The sequence below is a fragment of the Hemicordylus capensis genome, chromosome 1 (genome assembly GCF_027244095.1).
Source record: "Hemicordylus capensis ecotype Gifberg chromosome 1, rHemCap1.1.pri, whole genome shotgun sequence".
Classification (NCBI taxonomy): Eukaryota; Metazoa; Chordata; class Lepidosauria; order Squamata; family Cordylidae; genus Hemicordylus; species Hemicordylus capensis.
This window is the reverse complement of record NC_069657.1, coordinates 148,691,064-148,715,225: the sequence shown is the minus strand read 5'-3', so window position 1 is coordinate 148,715,225 and position 24,162 is coordinate 148,691,064. Positions and strand designations below refer to the sequence as shown.

The following is a 24,162-nucleotide window of genomic DNA, read 5'->3' as shown; positions in this document are numbered from 1 at the left end:
GTAAAGTTATCTGAAAGATGGGTGTCAGATGCTTGGACAGGGGGCGCAATTTCAGTGTTTGCCCTAGGCACTATTTTCCCTAGATACGCCTCTGAGCAGCAGAAACAAGAAGCTTTGGGGGCTCCTCCTCCTCTGCCTGCCTCCGCTCCTCAGGCCATATGTCCTCTCCCCCATTCTCTCCTCAGACTTCTCTTTCAGCTCCTCTTTAACAACATGGGATGGTGACTTGGATCTGACAATGTATGACACAGTGGGGTAGTTTTCAATTGGCAGCCTAGAGGAAAAGGGGGCAGAATTGGTGACCCTCTGAAGAAAGAGAGCATGCCTCCCCATTCCAACCTCCATCCACAGAAGAAGTAAGAATCACAGGTATGACGTACCTGTCATTTGGGGAGATGCACACCAAGGGTTTGAAAGAGCTTTGCAGATACACCTCTGAGGAGAGACAAAAGGAGGTGAGTAGTATTTGGAACCTGCGCACTTGAAGCAGGGAAGGAGCCGTAGCTCACTAGTGGGGCACATATTTTGCATGCAGAAGGTCCCAGGTTCAGTGTCTGGCTTTACTGCTCTCTGAAACTCTGGAGAGCCACCACCAATCAATGTAGACAACACTGGGTTTGATAGACCAATGATATGAGACAGTTGAAGGTGGTTCCATGATGAAACCTGGGGTGGATATAAAGCAAGGGAAACAAACTTGGCTAAAGAGGTTGATTGGATTTCCAACCAATTTAGAAGGGTGATTAGTTCAAATAAGAGCTTGGCGTGGCAATGACATAGACCCAGGGGCGTAACTATAGTAGGGCAAGGGGAGACAGTTGTCTGGGGGCCCACTGCCTTGGGGGGCCCCTCAGAGGCAAGTCACATGACTGACTCCCCCAGCCACGCACCTGCCCGGGCTTCCCTCAGTTGTATTCATCCTCTGAAATGGATGTGAGTGTTAAGACCTGGAGCTACCAGAACAGCATGTCTTTCTCTAGTACCATTAAATGACTTGCATCGTCCACAATTTACAAAACCTTTTAAAAAATAATTTAGGATGGTGTTCTATTGTGGCACACAGGAGATAGATATATATATAAATTTTACTATGCTTTTTGTTACCACTATTCAGTGTCATTTAAGATTTCTTTACTTCATGAGCTGAGCTTCAGTGGGGGGGGGGCATTTTAAAATCTTGTCTCTGGGCCCACTCCAACCTTGCTACGCCCCTGCATAGACCATCACCACCACGTTGCTTTAATGCACATCCAATGCATCCTGTGTGCACTGAAAACATTTCGGGAATTGGTGCAGGCATGCTGAAGCCTGTGTTGATGTAATTCCTTTTGTATCACCTGCAAGAGAGGCAACATTTTCTTGCTACAACTTACTGCAATATGAACAAATTGAAAATAAACCCTATGCTCTCTAACCCCAATGTGATCCTGCACTTACTGCCTCAACAGAATATCTTCTGTCCAGCAACTGTCATCTATTACATTGTGCCTCTCTCTCTCTTCAAACTCTGTGTCCTGCCTCTAAAATAAACTCCTGTGGAGACTTCCTCCAAAGCCAAATGGGTTCTGCTTCCTCTTTGCAACAACCAGACAAAGGCTGTGGCTGTACCACAGATGCTCAGTTGAGATGGCACTCAGAATAATACTTCCTCTGCTGCCACAGACATGAGGGGAGAATAAAGAGCATGGGACTCCTCAGGGGTTCCATTACCAATAGGCAAGGTTGCAAAAATGAAATATACATCTAGGAATTTGATCCTTCACATGGGAAGCAAGCTCTGCAGGAGAGGTCTCTATGCTGCCATTTAGACTATAAAACTACTGCTAGGCAAGTCAGCCTTTCAACAAGACTCTTGAACTCAATAGTACAGATGAGGCACATTTGGCAGCTGCTCCCAACCCTGTGATGAAACATCTGCTCACATGACATAATCTCTTATTATTATTTTCCTGTTCATCCCACTCTTCCAAGGAGCTCAGAGTGGCATACAAGGTCCTCCATTCTCATTTCATCCTCATCACAACCCCTTGAAGTAAGTTAAGTTGAGAGCATAAGTGACTGATTCAGAGAGCAGAATGTTTCATTTAGTTGTCTTTTAAAAAAAACACTGTGTAAACTAGCTCCTATGGACAGAATGGGAAAAGAAAACATGGGCCATATTCAGGGAGAACAAATGACAGAACACAAATAAGAATATGCTATGCAAGTCAGAACGTCGGTGGAATAAAGCAAAGCAGCCTGTAGCATAAGCTACAGCCTTTGTCTAGGGATAGAATACTGGGCACTTATCTATCAAGCTGAAGGAAGAAGAGAGAGAGAGAGAGAGAGAGAGAGAGAGAGAGAGAGAGAGAGAGAGAGAGAACACCATTAATCTCTGTTGATGTCAATGGCAGGATTTCTATCAATGTTAATGAGGCTAAACGGCACCCATGCAAACATCACTCTCCCTAGCAATGTCCTCCTCACCTCTCCATGTTTCAATTTTATGTTCCTCAATCTCGTATATCTGAACCTGCAAGGACACAAAATCATTATGGTGGGGAGTGGGTAGATGTTGTCACTGGTGGTCACCCACATATGTGTAAGGTAATGAGCTTTGTGTGAGGTATGTTATGTTCCAATAAAACTTTTGGAGCCCCCCTTGTGTTGATGACCACACTGGGTTGCGCACAGCTGCGTGGGAGGGCAGAGCAATTTGTACCAAGCTTCTACTTGGATTTAATAAAACAGAGGGGTGTGACTCAGACTCTTGGACTCCAAGGGTTCCAAACAGGTCACCCCTGCTACTTGGGCACTGAATGGTTCCCCCACTTTGCTGTTGCTCCCCTCCCCGATATTGAGAGGCTGGTTTGCTCCAAATCTGAGAAGGGAATTAGGATACTGGAAAACTCACCAGAGGGGATCGGTAGTAACGGTGTAGGATGTTAATGAAGTCAGTGATGGTCAGCATACCTTCAGAAACAGAAAACAGCAATCAGGTGTAGGGTCTGGAAGTGCTGAAGCAACAGCTAAGAGGAGTCTCAGTGGAGCACGGAACAACAGAAACAGGCCCAGTCTATTGAAACTTCTTTTAAACATGTCCAGAGCGGGTAGCCATATTAGCCGAACAAGGCTCTGTTGTTTTTCCTCCTTAACTGGTCATCCACAGAATCCCTCACTGTATGCTACAACCAACCCTGCCTTCTTGGACATCATCCTTTGTAAAGCTTGAAGGCTAGAAAACCCAAGAACTTCAACTCATAGCCCAACTTCCCTATGCCAGGTGGGAACCAGAGTTTTTCAATTCCAAACAAATGTGAAAGGATTTCCTTTCAGGATTCCTCCCAAGGATACATTCCTGGAGAATTTTCTCAGATGGGTTCTCCCTCCTGAGAACCCATGCAGTTGTAAGGGTTCTCACAACTGCATCACTTACCCACAAAACATTGCTGCTTGCTGTCCCAGAGAGGGGCGGCTCGCACCCCATTGGCCACCATTGCCAAGAAGGCTTTCTTAATCTGAGGAGAAAGAAAAGAATATGTGCAAATCCAGACTGGCAGTCGATGTCCCCCATACCTGTCTATCCATGGGCGGGGCGGCGGGGTGGGGGAGCTGCATGCAACACAGCAGGCTGGGAAGGCAAACATCCCATAGCTTGCATTCTAACTGGACCATCATCCACTTGGGCTCCAGTTCAATGGAGCAGCTCTTTCAGAGTTACTACTCCCTTGCCAGATGAGGAGGCTTCTCCTCTCTTTTTATTTCACTCACTTCCCATGATTGCAATGCCTTGTGAATAACAGCTATAGGAACATTATGAGCCAAAACAGAACATGGAGAAGTGACACTGGGAAAGTGGGTGGGGGGTGGGGGGATAACTTTGTGAAATAGTAGAATGGCTATATATATCCCAACAAGCACAGAGCTCCTGCAGCTTTAATAATTCTTTGCAAGTAGGTATTATCTGAACCAGTCCTAAATCATGAAGGCTAAGAACTGAACTTTACGTATAAATAACTTAGGAACAAGTATTGGGAAGTCGGGTGGACAACAGTGTTTCCTCTAACAGGGATTCCCAGATACTGTTGACTACAACTCCCAGAATCCCCAAGCAAAAGCCTTTGCAGCTGGGGATTCTGGGAGTTGTAGTCAACAACATCTGGGCATCCCTGTTAGAGGGAACACTGGTGGACAATGCTACTACGCACTTGGGTCAAAACCACTGCCCTGCCTTTGTTAGAGTTCTCAAAGGGCTTCATAAGAAGTGGCACTCCCAACCAACCCAGGCTCTAAGAAAATCAGCTCCCCCCATCTCAACCCCCACCTACTCACAATTACTCGCCCGTTCCCCTCACCTGCAAGGTGGTTTCAAATACTACCAGTTTGGAGCTGGTGGGAATAGCGTCGTAACAATGGTGGCTCCGCATGAAATGCATATAGGTCTCAGCATCTGGGCCCAGGAACTCAATATCAGGACCAAATCCAAGAATTTCACAGTCAAGAGAAATTATGTCACTGTCACCTTCCTTGTTACTCTCTTCTTGTTTGGTGACTTCCGTGGTTGCCGCTGCTGCTCTGGCATCCAGAACTGCAACTTTGCTATGTTGACCTGTATGTTGAGGATCCTGCATGGTTGGGTTGCCATTCCAGCCCTTATCCTTGCTTCTCGACATCACCGCCTGGGCCCCCGGTCTTCCTTGCCTGCATTCTGTAGCTGTGGCCTCTAGCCCACCATTCTTGTTAGCTGCACTTGAGTCTTTGGCCTCTGAATCTGTAGTCTTAACATCCGATTCTGTAGCAATGGCATCTGCAGCTGTCACTTTGCCACCCTGCTTTGCAGACTTGGCATCCGGCATAACAGCTTGGGGATCCCAGTTCATGGACTTGCCATCTGACATCACATTCATCGTGTCTGGCTTTGCGTCTTGACCATCTGTAGCCAGGTCTTTGGCCTCCAGCCCTACAAGCTTGGCTTCCAAAGCTGATTCCTTGACATCCATAGATAGGACAGGGCCTAGTGGGTAAGGGGAAGCATTGCAAATCCAGGCACCAAAAGTGTCTTGGCAGGTGAAACATTTAAGTAATCTCAGCCCTTTGGACTGACATGACCTTCCCTCCTTCTCACTAAGCCCATAGACATGGTGTCCACTCACAAAAAATACAGGCACATGCATGCTGGGCTGAATGAGCCATGACTTGTGCAGAGAAATGACCAAGCATCACAGTGAGTAGACAGGCACCTCCTCACTGCCCTAATCATACCATCTGCACAATAGCACATACAGTATATCCACTTAAATTACTGATCTGTCTCAAAAGCAACCAAACAGTGCTGAAAACAAAAACAGTACAGAGACAGATTAAAGAGCAGTTAAATTCCTCTGGGGGAAAAAGCAGAGCCAGCCAAGAGGGGGCTTATGTTCAACAAATTTCTATGGCACTTGTATAGCTTTATAATCTTTATTGAGTGCCCTCACAACATCCCTGTGAGGTAGGTCACTATTGTTCTCATTTGACAGATGGGAAATAGGAGGTTTGCCCAAGGCCACCCATTGAATCAAGGGGTGAAGCTGAACTGCGAACTCAGGTCTTCCAAATCCAACTGCAACACCCTGTTTATTGCATAAGCTGACAGTAGGTTGGGTTTCACAAACACCAAAAGAACTGGAGCCCCCTAGACTGGGACAGCAAAGTAATGCGGGATGGAAGAGGAGTGGCATCCCAGTACAGGGAAGAGATTCCAAGGCTAGAACTGCAGGGGAAGCAATGTGTTAGAATGGAGGGCATCATCATAGCTACATGGAGCAGTAAGGATCAGAGGTGCTCTTACCCCTGGACTTCCGGGCCGAAGTCCAGGACCTCCACAGCCCCTGGGGGACCCCAAATCCTCTTTAGTCTGTCCCAGGTAGTGTGGGTCGCCTGGCTGAGCATGATGGTGCTTAATTTGCAGGGGATGGGGGGGCCTCCAAAGGCCTATAGGTCCAGGCTCCAAAATTACCCAGGTGCACCTCTGGTAAGGATAGCTGGGGGTGGGGGATACATAATGTCCCAAATTATCGATGTCCTAAATCATGCTATTGCTGATTAGCCAGTTTAGGAGACACTCAAAGCAGGCAGTTAGCATTCAAAACTGTTTCTGGGCACAGATGTCTGGCAGGCAGTGAAGTCTGTACTTGGGAATGGTCATAGGAACATAGGAAGGAACATAGGAAGCTGCCAAATACTGAGTCAGACCATAGGTCCATCTAGCTCAGTATTGTCTACACGGACTGGCAGCAGCTTCTCCAAGGTTGCAGGCAGGAATCTCTCTCAGCCCTATCAGGGAGGGAACTTGGAACCTTCTGCTTTTCCCAGAGCGGCTCCATCCCCTGAAGGGAATCTCTTACAGTGCTCACACATCAAGTCTCCCATTCATATGCAACCAGGGCGGACCCTGCTTAGCGAAGGGGACAAGTCATGCTTGCTACTACAAGACCAGCTCTCCTCTCCTAAGTCACTTGATGTTGTCAACAGCAGGCACACCCAGTGCACTACCCACCTGCTTCCTGAGGCTGGAGGCCATTGCTCAGTAGCAGTGCCTGGAAATGGAGGAGAAAGGACAGAGATAAACAGGGGCTTCTGTGGCCCACATTTACAGTGCAAGATTGTTCAACTCTTCGTCCTACCAGGCTGACCCCGTTGTGATCTGATGTGTGGTATCTTCAGTTCTTCAAGCACACGGAGTGGGAGTACAGTGATGAAGGGGGACCCACGAAGTGCCCAGGCCCCAACCACCACAAATCTGATTGAAATTAAACACTAGCAGAATCCTTGTTGTAGCATTGCTTCTTTCCACAGGCAGGGGTCATTCAGGCATGCTGTTTCCTCTACCCCTGCATGGCTGCACTTTCTCATCTTCCCATTACTGCAGCTTTGAAATATGCACTAAGCTGTTGCAAGGAGCATTAACCATAGAGAGGAAGGCAGATGTTTAAATACTGAGCAGGATAACTATCTGTCCCTTTAATTTTGCCCAGTGGGGGAGAGGTTGGATTAATTTAACACAGGACAAGAGTAGTTAGGAAACAGTGAGAGAGAAGAGGAAGCCCCCTCCAGCTCCCATAATCCCCCCAAATAATGCCTTTTGTTCCTTCAGTTGGCACCCAAAGCTGGTACTTTTAAGGATCTGAGAATCAGGAATCATGTACTTGTTCTAGGACAAGGGTAGGCAACTTTGGCTCTCCAGCTATTGCTGAACTACAACTCCCATCATCCCCAACCACAATAAACTGGAGCTGTTGCTTATCCCCATTCTAAGAAGTGCAGCAGGATGAGGTGGGAAACACAAGGAGATCTAATGAAAGTTGCTCATTCATGCTACCCAAAGCCAGAAACAGAGCATAAGACATGCAGCCACAAAGCACATAGACACAGTGGATCAGGGGCGTAGCCACCATTGAGCGAACGGGTTCAAAGAACCCGGGCTGCCAATGAAAAAGGCTGCCGAGCCCATTGGCTCGGGCTCCATAGGAGCCCAGAGCAAACTCCCCCCTCCCATGCCCAGGCCGCCGAGAGCCCAGGCAAACTCTCCAGCAGTGATTTCAGGCAGCACAGACTGCCCAATAGAACGTTTTTCCCTTTCTCTCCTTCTCTGGAGGAAGAGAAAGAAGAAAACGTCCTATCAGGCAGCCGAAGCTGCCTGAAATGATGAGGGGAGAGCTTGCTCGGGCTCTGGGCAGCCCAGGCCACGCCCCTTTGCATGTGACATCACTTAGTGTCACTTATGCAGGACAATGGATGAACGTCTAGAAGAATGGACATGCTATTCCTCACCACACACTCCTAGGAACATAGAAAAGTGCCTTCTATCGAGTCAGACCATTGGTCCATCTCAATATTGCCTACGCTGACTGGCAGAGGCTGGCTCTGATTTCCGGTAAGAGGCTTTCCCAGCCCGACGTGGAGATGCCAGGGACTGACTCTAGAACCTTCTGCTTGCAAAGTAGGTGCTCTGCTACTGAGCCCATCCCTCCCTGGCATCAATTCCATTCCTGTTGCTATTTCCACTCATCTTTTCTCCCTGAAGGATTCAGCCCCTGAGCATCAGGGAACTTTGCCATAGGTCCTCTGCTTCCATCCTCTTCCTACATTTCCCTAACAGATGGGAAATGGATGCATGCCAGCAGGCTGAAGTAAACAATAACACTAGAAAGGGCTGAGCTATAAGGCAACAAGAGAGCCAAGTGAGAATGGAATTCATGCGCTACGATCTCTTCATCCCCAACGGCAGGGGCGTAGCAAGGTTGGAGTGGGCCCAGAGACAAGATTTTAAAATGCCCCCCCTCCCACACTGAAGCTCAGCTCATGAAGTAAAGAAATCTTAAATGAGGCTGAATAGTGGTAACAAAAAGCATAGAGAAATTTTTATACACACACACATATATATAAACCTATGTGCCACAATAGAACTTCATCCTAAATTATTTGTAAAAAGGTTTTGTAAATTGTGGACGATGCAAGTCATTTAATGGTACTAGACAAAGACATGCTGTTCTGGTAGCTCCAGGTCTTAACACTCCCATCAATTTTGGAGGATGAATACAACTAAAGGGAGCCAGGGCGGGTGCACAGCTGGGGGAGTCAGTCATGTGATTTGCCTCTGGGGGCCCCCCAAGGCAGGGGGCCCCCAGACCACTGTCTCCTCTTGCCTTATTATAGTTACGCCCCTGCCCAACGGGGTTAGAGTTCAGACTGCAATGGTGAGTGCTTCAGTTCCTTTTGGTTAATTAAAAAAGGTGCCCCCTCATTAATCAGACCACAGATTTTTAAAAAACACATTCCACCCCCCCCAAAAAAGGGATTTATATAAAACAAGAAGAAATCTCTTTTCTGAGGATGGATTTGCTATGACCTGCACTTGCATTTTCTAAAAATGAAGCATCCCTTTTTTTCTCCGGAATATTATTTGTATGCATGTACAAATGTATGCAGATTTAAACACTTGATTCAAAAAATATTTATTTGATCAGATAGCAAGCAGAGCACAAACTCATGAGTTAAGAGTGGGCAGGATCAGCTTGTAGCCAGGACTTATAGATTCTAGTCTCAGATTTAGATTCAGAAGAGAGCCTACTCAGCTAGAAGGCTGAGTGGGAACCAGAACTCCACAGAAGAAAGAAATTAAGAGGCAGTAGATGTCAGAATCCTAATTTCTATCTTCTGCTCTCCCTTTTTTGGTGCTTCTCATTCTAAAGCTAATTTCTCTGTTGCTTGGCAGCTTCTCTGGTTCTCAAGTCTGCCTGTCCCAAAACAGTCCTCTCACTGCCAAAGTGTAAATTCCATCCCAGTCCCTCCCTCCGCTGCGGAAAGATAAGCTAATCTCAGGACAGAGAGAGAGTTTGTCCGGGTTGCAGGGTGGGGAAGAGACAAGAAGAAGGGGGACTAAGTGGAAGAGGCTGAGTTAATGCATTGGCAGGCGCTTAATGTCTAAAGCTAAAGCTGCTAAGGTGGGCCAATTAACATGCATGGAAGACACACACCCTTCTGCCGAGGTGGTGGAGGGAGGGAGGGAAGCAGGCAGAGCCCTCTGCACATGCTCAACCAGTCTTTTCTTTAGTAGCCCATGTTTCAGCGCCAGGGCTCAATCCTGGCATTGCGAAGACAGAGCTCCCTGCTAAGCCCCGGCTCCTGTCAACAAAGCCCTGCCAGCCTCTGCGCTCCAGGGCAGGGACCGCGAGCAGGAAGTCGTTCTGGCGTTGTTTGCGGCAGGAAGTGTCCGGCCGGCGCGCTCCTCCGGCCTTGGGCCCGACTTGGCGCGGCTCCCTCTGTCGGGGCTGGGCTGGGGGACTTGCCTCTTGTCAGTCTCCCACCGCCCCCGCCCCAACCAGCGCCTTACCTGCTCCAAGGCTGGTGCCGCCGCCGCCGCCGCCGCCCGCTCCATGCCGAGCCAGCTGCTGTTTAGGGCGACTGGCCGAGGAGCTTGAGTGTCAGGCTGGGGCGACGGCGGCGGGCCTGGCAGCAACACACATGCACACTGCTGCGGGGGGAGGTGGAAGGGAGGGGAGCGGGAGGAGGATCGCCCGCCCTCCTTGGAGGACACGCATTTTGCAAGGGGTCTTCCGCGTCGGGTTCGAGTCTCCTGAGCAACACATGGTTGTCCCCTGGGGCTTGCACCACATACAACCTATGAAGCGCCGGGGAGAGAGGGAGAGAGCCCAGCCAGCTGCCCCCTCCCCAGACTGGAGCTGTCGAGCCAGGGGTGTAGCTATAATTGAGCTGATGGGTTCAAAGAACCCGCCACCCCCCGCCCCAGGTCCACCCCTCCCTATTTTCTTCCTTATCTCTCCTTCACTCTGTGGGGCCTCCGGGAGAGGGGCGAACACGGGCATGAGCGATCGTGGGCCGCGCCGGCCGCCCCCCCCCCCCCCAATATGAACTGGCTGGCTAGCGAGGAGCTCAACAGAGAAGTCACTTCCGCGTGCCAGAAGCACTAGTGGGAAAGCATAGCCTGCTCTGCTGCATTGAAAACAATTGTCATCCATTACATATGGGTTTAAAAATGTGTCTGCTGCTATTTCTCCTGAAACGGGCACCCACGTTATCAACCGTTTTTGGAGCCAACAAAAACCGCACTCATAACACATTGCCTCATAGGGCAAACTCAAGAACAAGTATTAACCTGTTGCATTGCTGCCTTTTAGTTTTTAAAGGCGAAGGAGTCAGCTTTCTCCAGTATCTGATGAGTGCTGTAATGGGCTGGTGTGGTGTCCTGTGTAAAGAGAGGCATCCTTCTGCACAGCTGTGGACCATGCTGCGATGGGCATAGGAAGCCAGCTGTATACACTGTAGGGTAGGGCAACTGCCAGGCCCAACACACCTGTTGCCACCGTCAGAATTAGCTGGAAGGGGGCAGGCCTCATTAGCTGATTTGCCCAGGGCCTCCGCTCTCTAAAGATGGCTCTAACAGTTGGTCTAACAGTTGCAGTCACACCTCACTGCAGATGTTCAGAGTATCTGGATCAGGGCTGATCAATTTTTGAACTCTTAGAAGCAACACTGTTTTCCAGCCAGCAGGTTATAGGCTGAAAAGTGTATCTGGGCTGCTCAATCCTCTTCATAGGTGGGTGGTCAGGTAACATCATAGGTCAGCTTCACTGTTCTATCCGAAGTCAATGCACAAGGTAAAATAAAACTCCCAATAGGTTTATATAATTGCACAGCAGAGCGGGGGGGGGGAAGCAAACATTAAAGCCACTTTGGGATTTTCTTAATGAAAGGTGGGGTATAAAAATAACAATAAATAAACAATAAACTTAACAATAAAAACATTATAACCAATGCTATTTAAACAACCACTAGTTCCCTCTTCCTGCCCTTTCTATAACACTACACTTTCATTTTTTATATAAACTAAAAATTCTTAAAACATCACAATCACCTAATGGTCAGACATTGTAGCACTAATGTGTATCACATTATATTTGAAGCCAAGAGGGAGAAAGAAGAACAACAGTATTACCATCTCTTATAACTATTTTAAACAACTGCCTTTTCCACTGTGGGCAAAATGCATACCTCAGTTAACATTTAGTTAATAAAGGCCACCAGGAGCCAGATATGATGGTTTGCAGGCCAGACCTGGCCCAGATTGGCCTTACCTGGTCATAGAACATTGGAAGCAGCCTTATACCGAGTCAGACCATTGGTCCAACTAGCTCAGTATTGTCTACTCTACACAGACTGGCAGCAGCTTCTCCAAGGTTAGATGCAGGAGTCTCTCTCAGCCCTATCTTGGAGATGCCAGGGAGGGAACTTGGAACCTTAGATGCTCTTCCCAGAGCGACCCCATCCCCTAAGGGGAAATATCTTTACAGTGCTCACACATATAATCTCCCATCCAAATGCAAACTAGGGTGGAGCCTGCTTAGCCAAGGGGACAATGCATGCTTGCTACTACAAGACTGGCTTTCCATTAGCTGCAGGACTGGAAGCACTAAAATCACATCCAATACCTGAGATTAGAGGCTTTTGACTGATGTTGCTTGAGTTACAATTATTACCCTGTACTACCATGTCCCACTTTAAGTGGCACAGCAGGGAAATGCTTGACTAACAAGCAGAAGGTTGCCAGTTCGAATCCCTGCTAGCAACAATACAGGAAAATGCTGAAAGGCATCATCTCATACTGCACAGGAGGCGGCAATGGTAAACCCCTCCTGTATTCTACCGAAAGAAAACCACAGGGCTCTGTAAGCACCAGGAATCGAAATCAACTTGACGGCACTCTTTACCTTTACTACTAGTACAGCTTGTAGAGACAGCTTGAAATGGTCACTGACTTGCAGTTGTCTCAGCTGTGACTGTAATATAGACAGCGACATGGAAACATTCAGAAAACCGCATGAACTGTCCTGCTTGATTGGACCAAGGTTCCATTTAGTCCAGTCACCTGTACCCCAGAGTGGACCAGGAAGATGCATCTGGGAAACCCACAAGCCAGACCTGAAGGCATCAGCCTTCTATTATGTGTACCCCAGCAACTGGTGTTCAGAGGCATGAATACTATTGTCACTTCTACGCCATGTATTTGTTTAGGTCCCTTTTAGAGTCATCTGAACCCATGGCCATTACCACACTCTGCGACAGTGAATTCTATAAATTAATAATGCACTGTGTAAAAAAAAAAAAGTACTTTATTCTGTCTAGCCTGAATCCATTGACAACCAACTTTATCAGGTGACCATAAATTCTGGCATTATAAGGGAGAACAATTTATCTCCACTTCCTCTGCATATAAATGCAAATAATGTCATCTAAAATTAATCTTCAACCTTGCTAATATAAGAATACATACATTTTTCTTCAGTTTTGTTTTCTGCCTTACAATAGACCCATGGAACTCATTTGGGACAAAAGAGATTCAAATAACTGCTTATTTGTATATGTTCAAAGCAAGACTGACCATTACCTTTTTAGTCCTGGTATGCCATGCTGCACTCTGAGATCTTTTTGCACCAGGCACACACAAATCTAATTAAATCTGCAAAATGTATCTCCCACTCCATTTTAAGATTGTCATTGACTGCCAACTTGGTTTCCATGTTACCCAGGATCTTTCTGCCTTCCCCCAACCCCCCCCCCCCGCTCTTTAACTTCCAGCTTGAAAAAGAGTTCTAGTGAACTTGAAAACTCATCCATTACTTTACTATTTGGTTAACCCTAAAAAAGGTTTTGTTTCACTATTCCTCTTCCAAAGTGGCTATAGGGAAACCTGTATGTTCCTCAGCCGCACTATCTGTAACTATGCATGAACACAATAGAACATCTTAGAAAAGTAAACAAATTGGAGATTGCAGCAGCCACAATTGAGGAAGGACCTGAGGCCAGCTGGAAGCTAACAGGGCTAGCAGGTGTGTGGATGAGGTATCTGGGAAAATTATAGGTAGCTGTTGATGCTCTTTTAGGATGGAAAAATCATGGAATGCATCCCTTGTGAATGCTAATGAAAGGCAGAAAAACTGAAGCGATCCCTTTAAAAATAAAGTTTACCTTCTAAATCTATATAGATTTTACATTCAAATGACAAAAAGTGTTTTAATATGATTCATGAACACTGAAAAGAGCCAACACTGTTATTTGTGATCGGGAAGAAAAAAACAACATGTTTGGAAACTTGCTTTAGAACAATTATGTATTATGTGAACAACTGGCAATTTTCACACATAAGAGCCAAGCTACCTGGTGGAGAAATGCCACAAACACATTTATCTACATGTGCATAGCTTAATCGATCCAAAGTATCCTGCAGACACCACTATTTGCTTGCTTTTAGCTCAGCCCTGGGAATGTTATTAGGTCCAACATTATGCTATGGAATTCTGTACAAACATGTTCAATTTTTGACACAAAGTCTGCAAAGCAACATTTCAAATGAGGCTCTACGGTGCCAAATTAAAGCATTTTGAACCAAGAACTTTGGCTTCACTGCAGAACATGGTGGAAGCAGTAGGGAAACCAAGCAGGAGTGCAATCCCAGTTTGTGGCAGCTACTAAGCCCCGGATTCAAGGTCCTGAAGGCTTCTATAAACACTGTCCAGGAACAATGGACTAAGAAATCTAAATGTCTGTTATATTTGCTGCTGCAAATGTTATAGAATGAATGATGCCAGAGGAGACTGAAGTATGGAATAACCACCTCTATTCAAAACTAGCCTTCACATAATTCTTACATGTAGCCTGTAGGATAGACCAGTCAACAGTAGTCCTATTACAGACTTTTGTAGGGGATGGGAGGTGGGGGAATGACTCTGCCTGTGAGTTCATAGCTGAGTCAAGATTGTAATAAGGGACATTTCAGCTCATAGTTTAAGCCCTTAAACATTATGCTACATGTTCTTGGAGCAGTTATGCTTTAATAGAGATGACTCAGCAGCCAAACAGGCTCGACATAAGCCCTTTGTCTTCCTCTCCGCTCTCCATGTCTGCGGATCCCATTGCAAGTGTCTCCACACATTCTAAACATAGTCATATTGGGCATTGCCTCCCCTCCCCCTCTGTTGTGGAGCATTCCTGGGGAGTGAGTCAGTTTCTCAAAAGAGAAAACAGCAGTCCCCTTCCCTCTCTGCGTATTCCACTACTTGCAGTCTGATCTCAGTGTGCAATAGAGACCAGGTAGCTCCTTGATAAGCAAGGAAATTGTGCATGAGTGCCCATTGTCCACCCAGAGCTGGGACTGGGAGTAGGCGCCACCCACGGCCCAGTATGCAAAGGGGTGAAAACACATGATAATTCAACTATTAACATTCCCCCTTTCTGCAGCCAACTACTGTGTTCCAGTGGTGCTGCAAAGCTGTAAAAGACTAGCTGATTTGCTCACACGCGTCAAAAGGAGCAAGGCCTGTAAAATTAACCACCAATATCTCATTGATATCCTCACCAAATTATACACTTAACATATAAACAAACCGGAAGAGTGGATAATGGAAAGCTCTGTACCAGTGGAAGAACAAACAGGTTTTTAAGAATAAAAACGTACAACTCATAATTGTTTCACCCTTAATTATCTCCGTCAAAACACAGTGGAAAGTGGGGGAAATTGTATGCTACTTTTGTGGTCTGGCTTCTCCATTTGATTATATTGATAGAGCACATCTTTGCCATAAACTTAGTAAAACAAGTATGAAGTTACTTGCTTTGATAAAAGCTTTGTACCAAAACACCAAAGAGTGTGTGTGTGTCACCTGATGGCCATCTGACAGATTCTATGAAAACCCTTACGGGCATTAGACAAAACTGTATACTCCACCCACCCCACCTAACCAATACAGCATCAGTAATAAAACAAGAGTGGTTGTTTTGGGGCATACATCACTTCAATTTATGCAAAGCATAATGCAAAGCATGCATGGACACCAACTGGAATCAAGTGCCCTCTTTCAACTTTTGGAAGGATATTTCCAATATTTTTCGGTACAATGGAAACAGATATTCCAATGGTAATAGCATATCCAGATGGCGATGGAGGCAGATCCAATATGCCAAGCTCAAGGTGTCTACTTCCTCCAAGGCTATAATTCACTTTTCCAGACATAAGGACAAAATGTGACCAATGCTGCTCTGCATGTTTTTGAAGCCAGGGAAATTATTGAATTATCCTATGGCATGCAAATATGGGATAGCAGCAAGAATATGACATAGAGAGAGAGCATACAACATTGATTTTTGAGATTACTTTTAATTTCAAGTAATAGTGCAGCTGCATTACCAAACAGGTTTTCAATCTCTTCAAAAAGTATGTACTTATTAGTTACTGGCTACAAGTACAATACATGGATGATGAGCATCTGCCCAAACATTATGTCTTAAGTACTGTATCCACAAAAATTAAGTTCTTCACTAGCGCAGATAGATTAAATCTGGGGAAGTACAGCTTTGAACAGCAAGATGTGGTAAGTAGTGGAGTTTCTAAAATCTCATATTTTAATGTTTTCATTATTCAGATAATTGGCCAAACATGCTCTCAGATGTAAAAACCCATGTTTTCAAATAGCTTTTTGTGTTCTCTGCCTCCAGAGGATGGACAGGGCAGTTACATGTAGGTGCTATAGCAATACTCCTTAAGTGGCAAATATCCCTCACGTACACTATTGCCTCCTGTACAGACCCTTGAGAGGCACGGTGGTGCACACATTTGGACAAAATGGGTGACTGACTTGCTAAATCTAAATATATTGACTGTAAAATGAAAGGACACTGGGGAAGGCTTCCAGGCCTATTTGTTATTCTGCAATCATCTGCCAATGCTCACCTTCAGGTGTCCCAGCTTTTGGAAGTAAGAACAGGGACTTCTCTCCCTGTTCGGGTGACTAACAAGGTGAGTACAGAGAACACACAAGTCTTGCTTAATCAGGCTCAAGGGCTATCTAGTCCAGCAGTTTCCTACAAGGGCCCATCAGATGCCTCTGGGAAGCCCACAAGCAAGAAATGAAGGCATCCCCCCCCCGCCGCCACTGCTATTGCTCCCCTGCAACTGGTATTCAGAGGCATCCTGCCTTTGAATCTGGAGATAGCCTATAACTAAGAGACTAGGAGCTATTGATAGACTTTTCCTCCACGAACGAACAAAAGAGCTTTTTCAGCTCTGGCACCCAATCTCCCAGGGAGATCTGGCTGGTAGACTTCTTTTAAATGCCAGGCTAAGTTTTTTCTGTTCTCCTAGGCCTTTTGATGGTCTGCTACCTTTTGAGATAATTACCCCAGAATGGTTTTAGTTGCTGTTGAAGGTTTTGTGTTTTAAGATGCTGCTCTTAGCCTGGTATTTTAATTGCTGTTTGGTTTTATGGTTTTTCTGCAGTCTTAATACCAAATTATGTTTTGTTTCTAATGTTTTGTACACACATACGTGCGCACGCATGCACGCACACACACCATTTAATGAAGGGCAGTATAGAAAAATAAATAAATAGCAACAATACTGGTTAAGATGTGACTTCTAAAGGAGCTGTTTTCAGCTGGTTTGGTACAACTGTTTGCAAATCCCAAGTAATGAGTGTATCAACCGTAAAGGTGATTAATATATGATAGTTTTTTATTTGATGACTATAAACCCTTTGCAGTCCTCAATAAAACGGTGGCTGCTGGACTTCAGGAGTGCATCAGCAAGCCCCACCCTGCACATGGCCCCAGTGCATACAACACTCACCTACAAATACTAGACTCGGGGAGAGACCTGCTCCATGATTAAGAATGCTGCGAGCTCAGCATTCCCAGTCATGGAGAGGATCTATTTCCTAGCACAGTGTTTGTCTCAGCAGTCAAAGTACTGTATGCATGGAGAGCTCGAGAGGGCATTAAGAGTGTGTCGGGGAGGGATGAGGCTTGAGTGTGATCCTGTGGATGCTATACCTAGATACAAATAGCCTCACAACAGCCACGACCACATAATTGCAATTAAAAATGCCCTCTTCCCCACTCACCCCCTTACCTACCTCAATTTAGCAGGAAGTTTTATTAGACTCCTGCCACTCTTTCAAGATGAAAGGGTACCACCTCTGGATACACACACACACACACACACACACACACACACTTTAGAAGACCCAACTACCATCAGTGCACCTGCACAGCTTTAAAATGGCAATTCCATTTGAGACTGAACAGAAGATAATGAAATATTCTTATGCATGATGTAGGTTGACAAGGCACCTACAAAGGTTTCAAATTCTGTAATGAGGAAGATATTAGGGTGGCTTGTTCTTATACACAATGTGTGTTTTCTTCCATTCCTAATAAACTTGGGCAGGTCTTGTTTTTTTACACCCTTCTGAAAAATGCAGACGCCTCTCTGGAGGTTTTGCATAAACCCTACCACAGGCCTTACTTCTTCACAAAATCATGTTCTACTACATTGTTTGGAGGAACCACCCTGGCAAGATAAAGCCAACCAAGGAGGCACCTATGTGTTACATACCCTACCCACTACTTCCTGCCAGTCTTTGTCATCCTGTTTTGAGGCATACAAAATCACCAAGAGGACATGGAATGAAGAGTATTAGAATGGAAGCTGGCAGGGCATATTTATCCAGAAATTTACTCCCGATTCCCCAGGGCTTGTGGTTTCCACTGATTTAGATGGAGATGTCAACTATCTAAGGTGCCAGAACCCAAACGCTTGGGGAATGGGGAGATAGGTCATATCTGCTGGGAACCATGAGCAGCAGTTAATACCAGAAAACCGAGGTAGCAACACAGACTACTTGCTGGACTGCTGAACACCTGTTTGCTGGTAATTGCTTGAGTTACGAGGAAGGGTGGTGAGCAACGAGAAGAGTAGCTCAGCTGGGGGAATTCCTTACGACACCCGAAGAGGCCTCTCCACTTTCACACTTCTACGCAGCTAGCTAATTTAGGTCATTTGATACAATCCTAGGAGTCAGGCTAGTTCACAGGAGAAGATCGTTGCTATGGGATTTGAGAGGGACACATTAGGCACCAGTCCCCTACAGCACCCAAGAAAAGGAACATGGCTTTCAATGTTTAGTAGGGGAGAGTAGAAAAAACTCAGTTACAGGGTTAGGACAGTATAGAATGTCATCTAAAAGAGGATTCAGAATTTCATGTGAGCCCTCTTCGTTAATGCAGACTGGGGGGGGGGAGTTGGAGTGGGGAAAAGATGTTTTAACTGATTAAAAAACCATACAAACATTTAGCATGTTAACAGTAGAAAGCAAGCCTTCCATTCTACCTCCTCACCACCCAACATTTTATTCCCTAGCAGTTATGTTTCCAATAATTCATAGCCTCACCAGAATCTCAGCAGCTGCCGTGTTTGGTTCCAAGAGTGCAAACAAGAATAAGTAAAAAGCCAGCCCATGAAGGGTTCAAACTATCTTCTGCTGGCTTTTTGGAAAGGAGAACCATCTCTAGTTAGTGCAGCAACCTCCAGCTTACGTTTACAAAAGTCTGAAGTGAAGATAGCTGCCTATTGATGAAGCCAGCAGCAAGGAACATCTACAGTATGCCCCTTAAAAAGATAGCCACCTCCAAAACCACAATGATAGTCAGACTACCTAAGGTGAAGGCAAGGAAGAAGGAACATTCTTGAAGAGATGCTGTGGTAGTTTGTATGAAGTGGAAATAAAAACCTAAAAAGAAAAGAATCTTCAACCCAGAGTCAACGCCATAAGGCCCCCCCATTCTAAATAAAACCAACAAGGTGGGCTTCTACAAGGACAATAACACAAGACTCACTTGTGTTTATCCAAACATTTCTGCTCCTATGGCTGAGTCACCAAGGGGCCATAGGGTTGCAAATGACAGCATAGTAAGAATTAGGCTCTTTACTGATTTTGTGTTATATAGTACAGGACACCCCCTGCCCTCCAACATATTCATACACATCTTGCTGTGACCTGAATCACACTTAAAATGTGACCTACATTTATGTCATGGAGGAACCAACCATATCTAGGGAATATCTCCAACACAGTGCAATTAATCAAGAGGTAAACTGTCCCCTGCTAACTGCACAAAGAGGCACCTTTTACCATGGTGATTCTCTTTATTTAGCAGGGGTAGAGTAACTGGCCCTATCCACCCCTAGTGCAGTACTTCCAGTGACTGTTACTGGTGTCTATCTTATGTTTCTTTTTAGAATGTGAGCTCTTTGGGGACAGGGTTCCATCTTATTTGTTTGTTATTTCTCTGTGTAAACCGTCCTGAGCCATTTTGGAAGGGCAGTACAGAAACTGAATTAATTAATTAATTAATTAATTAATTAATAATAATAATAATAATAATAATAATAATAATGCTTCGAATAGGAATAATGTCTGAAACAGTGCTGTATCTTTGACAGCTGCTGGGGCCAGAAAGCACTATGTTATGAGAATATACATCTCAGTCTCCACAGTTGTGTAACCAGTATTACAATTCATAAATATCACCCCCATCAATGGGAGACAATATTAAAGAGTTGCATGGTAGGAGCCCCTTGCCTCCTCCTTTCCCCTGCCTTTTTAGATTAGGAGTCACAACCTATTATTAATGCTATCTAGGAACAATACTTGAAGACTTCTTAGTGATGCATCGGATAACTTACCCTCCTCACTGAAAAATATATAATGCTATCACAGTCTCTTGCAAACTGGGGAAAACAGAAGGACTTCTAACCTGCAATTAACATACATCTCTTGAAGTCAGTTGTCAAATTCACCCGAGACTCAGACATCTCTGTCAGAATCTAGCAGCTTCCTATAAGCAGTGTCTGGATGTAGCGGGGAAATACTCCGAAGTGTCAAAGTCTCAAATGTCAAGTACATTGTATCAGTCTATCACTGCCCAAGGAACAGAACAGCAAACAGCTCTTGCTGGTTTGTGCAGACTGCAAAGTGCAAGTTTAACAATACATTCCAGACATGTGTCCTCCACTAGCCAGAGGAAGAGAGGGAAGTTTATCAGACCTGCCCTGCACAAAAGTTGGCATCCTGTACCAGTTTCAGATTAGAAGCAAAAAGTGTCTGTTCCTGAGGCTTTGGAATGCACTCCCTGTCGGAATAAGAGCCTTGCCATCTTTGGAAGCTTTTTTTAAAAAAGCCTTAAGACCAAGTTTTTAGCTCAGTTTAAATTGGTTTAACATTTAAATTGGCTCAAGTATTTGTTTTTAATTTTTGTATTGTATTTGAATCTTCTGTAAACTGCTTAGAGATGTCTGTGTTTTGGAAATATACAAATGTATACTTAAATAAATACAATATAAATAATACAGTGCACCAGATTATGACAAGTGCAGAAGGGGCAGAAGTCTGTATAGCAGCAAGAAGACAACAACGACCAACCGAGTCAATGCCACCAACCGAGAAATGCCACCAACCGAGTCAATTTGCAGCACTTAAAGCAATAAACATACTCCTAAGCAGCCACAAGTCCTAAATTTTAATCAAGTCTTTCTTGGGGGATAAAGAAATTAGAATGTGTGTGTTCTAGGGTGTGTATGTGTGCTAGAAGGCATAACAATGATCACTACCTGGCCCTTCTAAGAGGGGAATCATACAGATGTGCCCATTTCGTAGCAGAACAAAACATAATCCTCGTGGCTCAAGATGAAATCACTAGTGTTCTGCTTATGCTACGCAGCAGTGCTTTCCACAAACACACTGCAAGACCTACTTTTCCATAATAAGCAATACAGTATCTTCAAGCACTAAAGCCCTTCAGGAATACTGTGCCAAGTATAAAGAAAATATGGACAAGTACCTAGAGAATATCAAACCAGACACACCCCCTCACTATCCAAAGACTCTTTCTCTTAAGGTGCCCTGGGGAGCTAATAACTTTGTCTGTTTTGTATCAGATAAGACACTTTAAAGATTTTTGTCCCAGATCTTTGGCCAACAAGGAGCTTGTTCTGTCCAGTTGTGAATGTGTGGGACTTCCAAGCTGAATACAAACATGCAAAACTTTGTCCCATGATAGCAGGGCATTTTACACTGTCCCATGATAGCAGGGCATTTTACACTGTCCCATGATAGTAGGGCATTGTAAGAAATGACACAAAGGCTGGCAGTGCCCAGTATAATCTAATATGTTGGCACTTAGAAGTGAGAGGCACTTGTGGCTCAGGTGGTGAGGAACATGGCAAGGTCATGAACTGCAAGGAATTCACACTAAAAATGAAATAGGTTTTCCAAGCTTCTATGTTGAGAAACTTTTTTTGTCATAAAAAACTATAAACAGAGTATTTGTCTCTTTTCATCAAGTAAAAGATCTCCTTTGTCTCACTTCCCTTTCCAAAAAATAGTTCTATGGTGGGCATGTTGGACGAGAGGTTATCCTCATGTTTCCAACGCTGGTTCTCCTAGCTTCCACTGAGGTAGGTCATGAGCTCCCTCCCCACACTGAAAGGGAGGACAAGCTGGCCAGTCTCTCATCACTTTACCAGGCTTGAGTTGCTGAGGGCCTGAGAGACTGCAGATTTCTTGAGAGTTCCAGCTGCGTATTTAATCAGAGGTAAGCTTTGAGTAGAAGGGTTTGGCTCAGGACTTCGGACTGGCTCCTCTCCATCTCGCTGACCAAGGACTTTGCTGTTGGGAAGAAAATACTATTTGAGAGAGATGCATCTAGCTTGCAAAGCAGAACAGAACAAGAATTTCCAAAACATCTTGGTTCCATCAATCTAATGGAATTCTTCAGCAAAAACTCTTACTGCTGCACCAACTCTATGTGATAGAGAAAAACGGATTAGAGGCTTATGTCTCATGACCATCTAGGCCTGAATGTGCTAGATCTATACTGAAGTAATAGTAAGAGAGAGACAAGCAAGCAAAAATTAAATAGTTAAGATCACAACATTAACCTATAACAAAAGTCCCCCTCTAAAAAAAAAAAGTTCCTGAAATTGTAAGAAAATAAACAAGGAATTAAAATATCTTAAAATTAGCTGATTGTTTAACAAAAATAAGGCAAGAAGTAAAGACACCAACCACAAATGTATTTGAGAGAAATGTATTCATAAAGAGTCTGGCTGTCTCTACAAAAATAGCGGATGTTAGCCATAAAGAAAAGATCTGGCCATATTTGGTGCTGGAAGATTCCACTCACAAGCGGGTAGAAAGGTAAGAGACTGAAAGCACTTCTAATTCCCATCCTACTGCAGCACCAGCCATGAGCAGTTGATTCAGGTCCACATTCTACAAGACTAAAAGCTGATGGAATATTTCTGAGTTTTATACTGTTCTGGTGAAACATGTGAAAATATGTTGACTGCATCTTCCCAAAGCTCAGAAGACAGAAGGAGAATAGTTATGGTTTCTGGTCAGTGGGTAGGTCTCTGACATCCCACCTTCCACTACAACTTATTCTCTCTGCTTTAGGTATCAATTAATTTGCAAACCTCCCCCCCCCACCACCACCATTACACCCCACTACCGGAGTCCCTTCCATCAAAGGGACTGCCAGCCGGCAAGAAATACTCTTTAAGGCCGTTGCTTAGCCAAAAGCTATTTTCTGTCCAACCTCCTTCCACCTTTTGAGACCATTCTCCATCTGCCCCTTCCGCAAACCAATTCTAGGTATGAAATTAGGGTACAGGGAGTAGGATCTCACCTAGCTCTGCCTGACTCCACCTTGCTCAAGCCATTCAAGTGGAGATCATTCTTCAAGTAGACATGGTTTCTTGGCACAGACCACTGGAGTTGAGAGAGCAGAAGAACATAGCTAGTGAGGATGCAACTTATGGGCTGAAGTGAGAAATGTAACTTGCCCCTCTTAGAGTGCTCAGGAAAAACACTAACTCACTAGGGCAAGAGCTAAGAGATAGTTTTAACACATACATAAGAACATAACATAAGAACATAAGAAGAGTCCTGCTGGATCAGGCATAAGGCCCATCTAGTCCAGCATCCTGTTTCCCACAGTGGCCCACCAGATGCCGCTGGAAGCCACAGGCAGGAGTTGAGGGCATGCCCTCTCTCCTGCTGTTACTCCTCTGCAACTGGTACTCAGAGGCATCCTGCCTTTGAGGCTACATATCCCATATATGTTTCATAAACCACCAGATGTTGTGATGGGTACCCTCATAAAAAGAGTAGAATGAGCAGAACAAATCCCACTCATACCAGTTGGGTGGAATCTGTCACTATTCCATTGTGATAGCCTTTGTGACACCAGTTTCTGAGCAGGTCCACCCCTGCAAAAAGAAAAGCCATATAATTAATATAAGTTTAAAATAAAGAATAAAGTTAGGAAAACAATTATACTGGTGCTAACACTGCATGCAATGTTCAGGCAGACTGAATAATGTGTTCCCAGAATTCAGGCAAGGAACCAAGATGAAAGGAAACAATGGAATGCAGGCCTTGCTACCAAACACAACTTAACACACAATTTAAAAGCAAACTACAACTGCATGATGGTTTCTTGAAGATGCTGAACTTTCTTCAGCCTATTGTATAGAAAGACCTTGACATCCTCAATGATGTCAAGCTCAACAAGCTTGACAAGCTCAATGATGAAAGGAGATGGCCCACAAACCAACAACTCACTCAAGCTCTTATGAAATAAAATAAGAAGAGCACCAGTACCCATGAAGATGAAACAGAGATCAAAAGGTTAGGAGAAATAAAGAGTGAACCACTTCTCTCCTAGGACAACAAATGTGGCTGCAAGGCCCTGAAGGCAAGGTGTGGGGAGTGGCAAAGATAGCAGCAA

The 24,162-nt window shown here is 44.9% G+C and overlaps 2 protein-coding genes across 9 annotated transcripts in view; both read right to left on the bottom strand.

Moving 5' to 3' along the window:
* The window catches only part of PRKAG3 (protein kinase AMP-activated non-catalytic subunit gamma 3), a 31,806-nt gene extending 21,822 nt beyond the window's left edge, over nt 1–9,984 (bottom strand). For 3 of the 4 annotated variants that reach the window (XR_008311642.1, XM_053273944.1, XM_053273957.1), the window contains exons 1-7: nt 9,854–9,984; nt 6,518–6,557; nt 4,335–4,993; nt 3,416–3,497; nt 2,894–2,952; nt 2,467–2,512; nt 381–435 (exon numbers count right to left, since the gene is read on the bottom strand). Coding sequence is in view for 3 of the 4 variants with exons in the window: in XM_053273944.1 (XP_053129919.1) it covers nt 381–435; nt 2,467–2,512; nt 2,894–2,952; nt 3,416–3,497; nt 4,335–4,993; nt 6,518–6,557; nt 9,854–9,898 (986 nt within the window). In the remaining variant the exon portion in view is untranslated. The remainder of the gene's footprint in view (nt 1–380; nt 436–2,466; nt 2,513–2,893; nt 2,953–3,415; nt 3,498–4,334; nt 4,994–6,517; nt 6,558–9,853) is intronic. The other variant, XM_053273967.1, reaches the window with a different exon arrangement.
* Nucleotides 9,985–20,598: 10,614 nt separating this feature from the next.
* Nucleotides 20,599–24,162, bottom strand: part of TTLL4 (tubulin tyrosine ligase like 4) — a 51,605-nt gene continuing 48,041 nt past the window's right edge. For all 5 annotated transcript variants that reach the window (XM_053256762.1, XM_053256787.1, XM_053256780.1 and 2 more), the window contains 3 exons: nt 23,571–23,641; nt 23,059–23,141; nt 20,599–22,037 (listed from right to left, as the gene is read on the bottom strand). In XM_053256762.1, the coding sequence (XP_053112737.1) occupies nt 21,884–22,037; nt 23,059–23,141; nt 23,571–23,641 (308 nt within the window). In that variant the 3' untranslated portion in view covers nt 20,599–21,883. The remainder of the gene's footprint in view (nt 22,038–23,058; nt 23,142–23,570; nt 23,642–24,162) is intronic.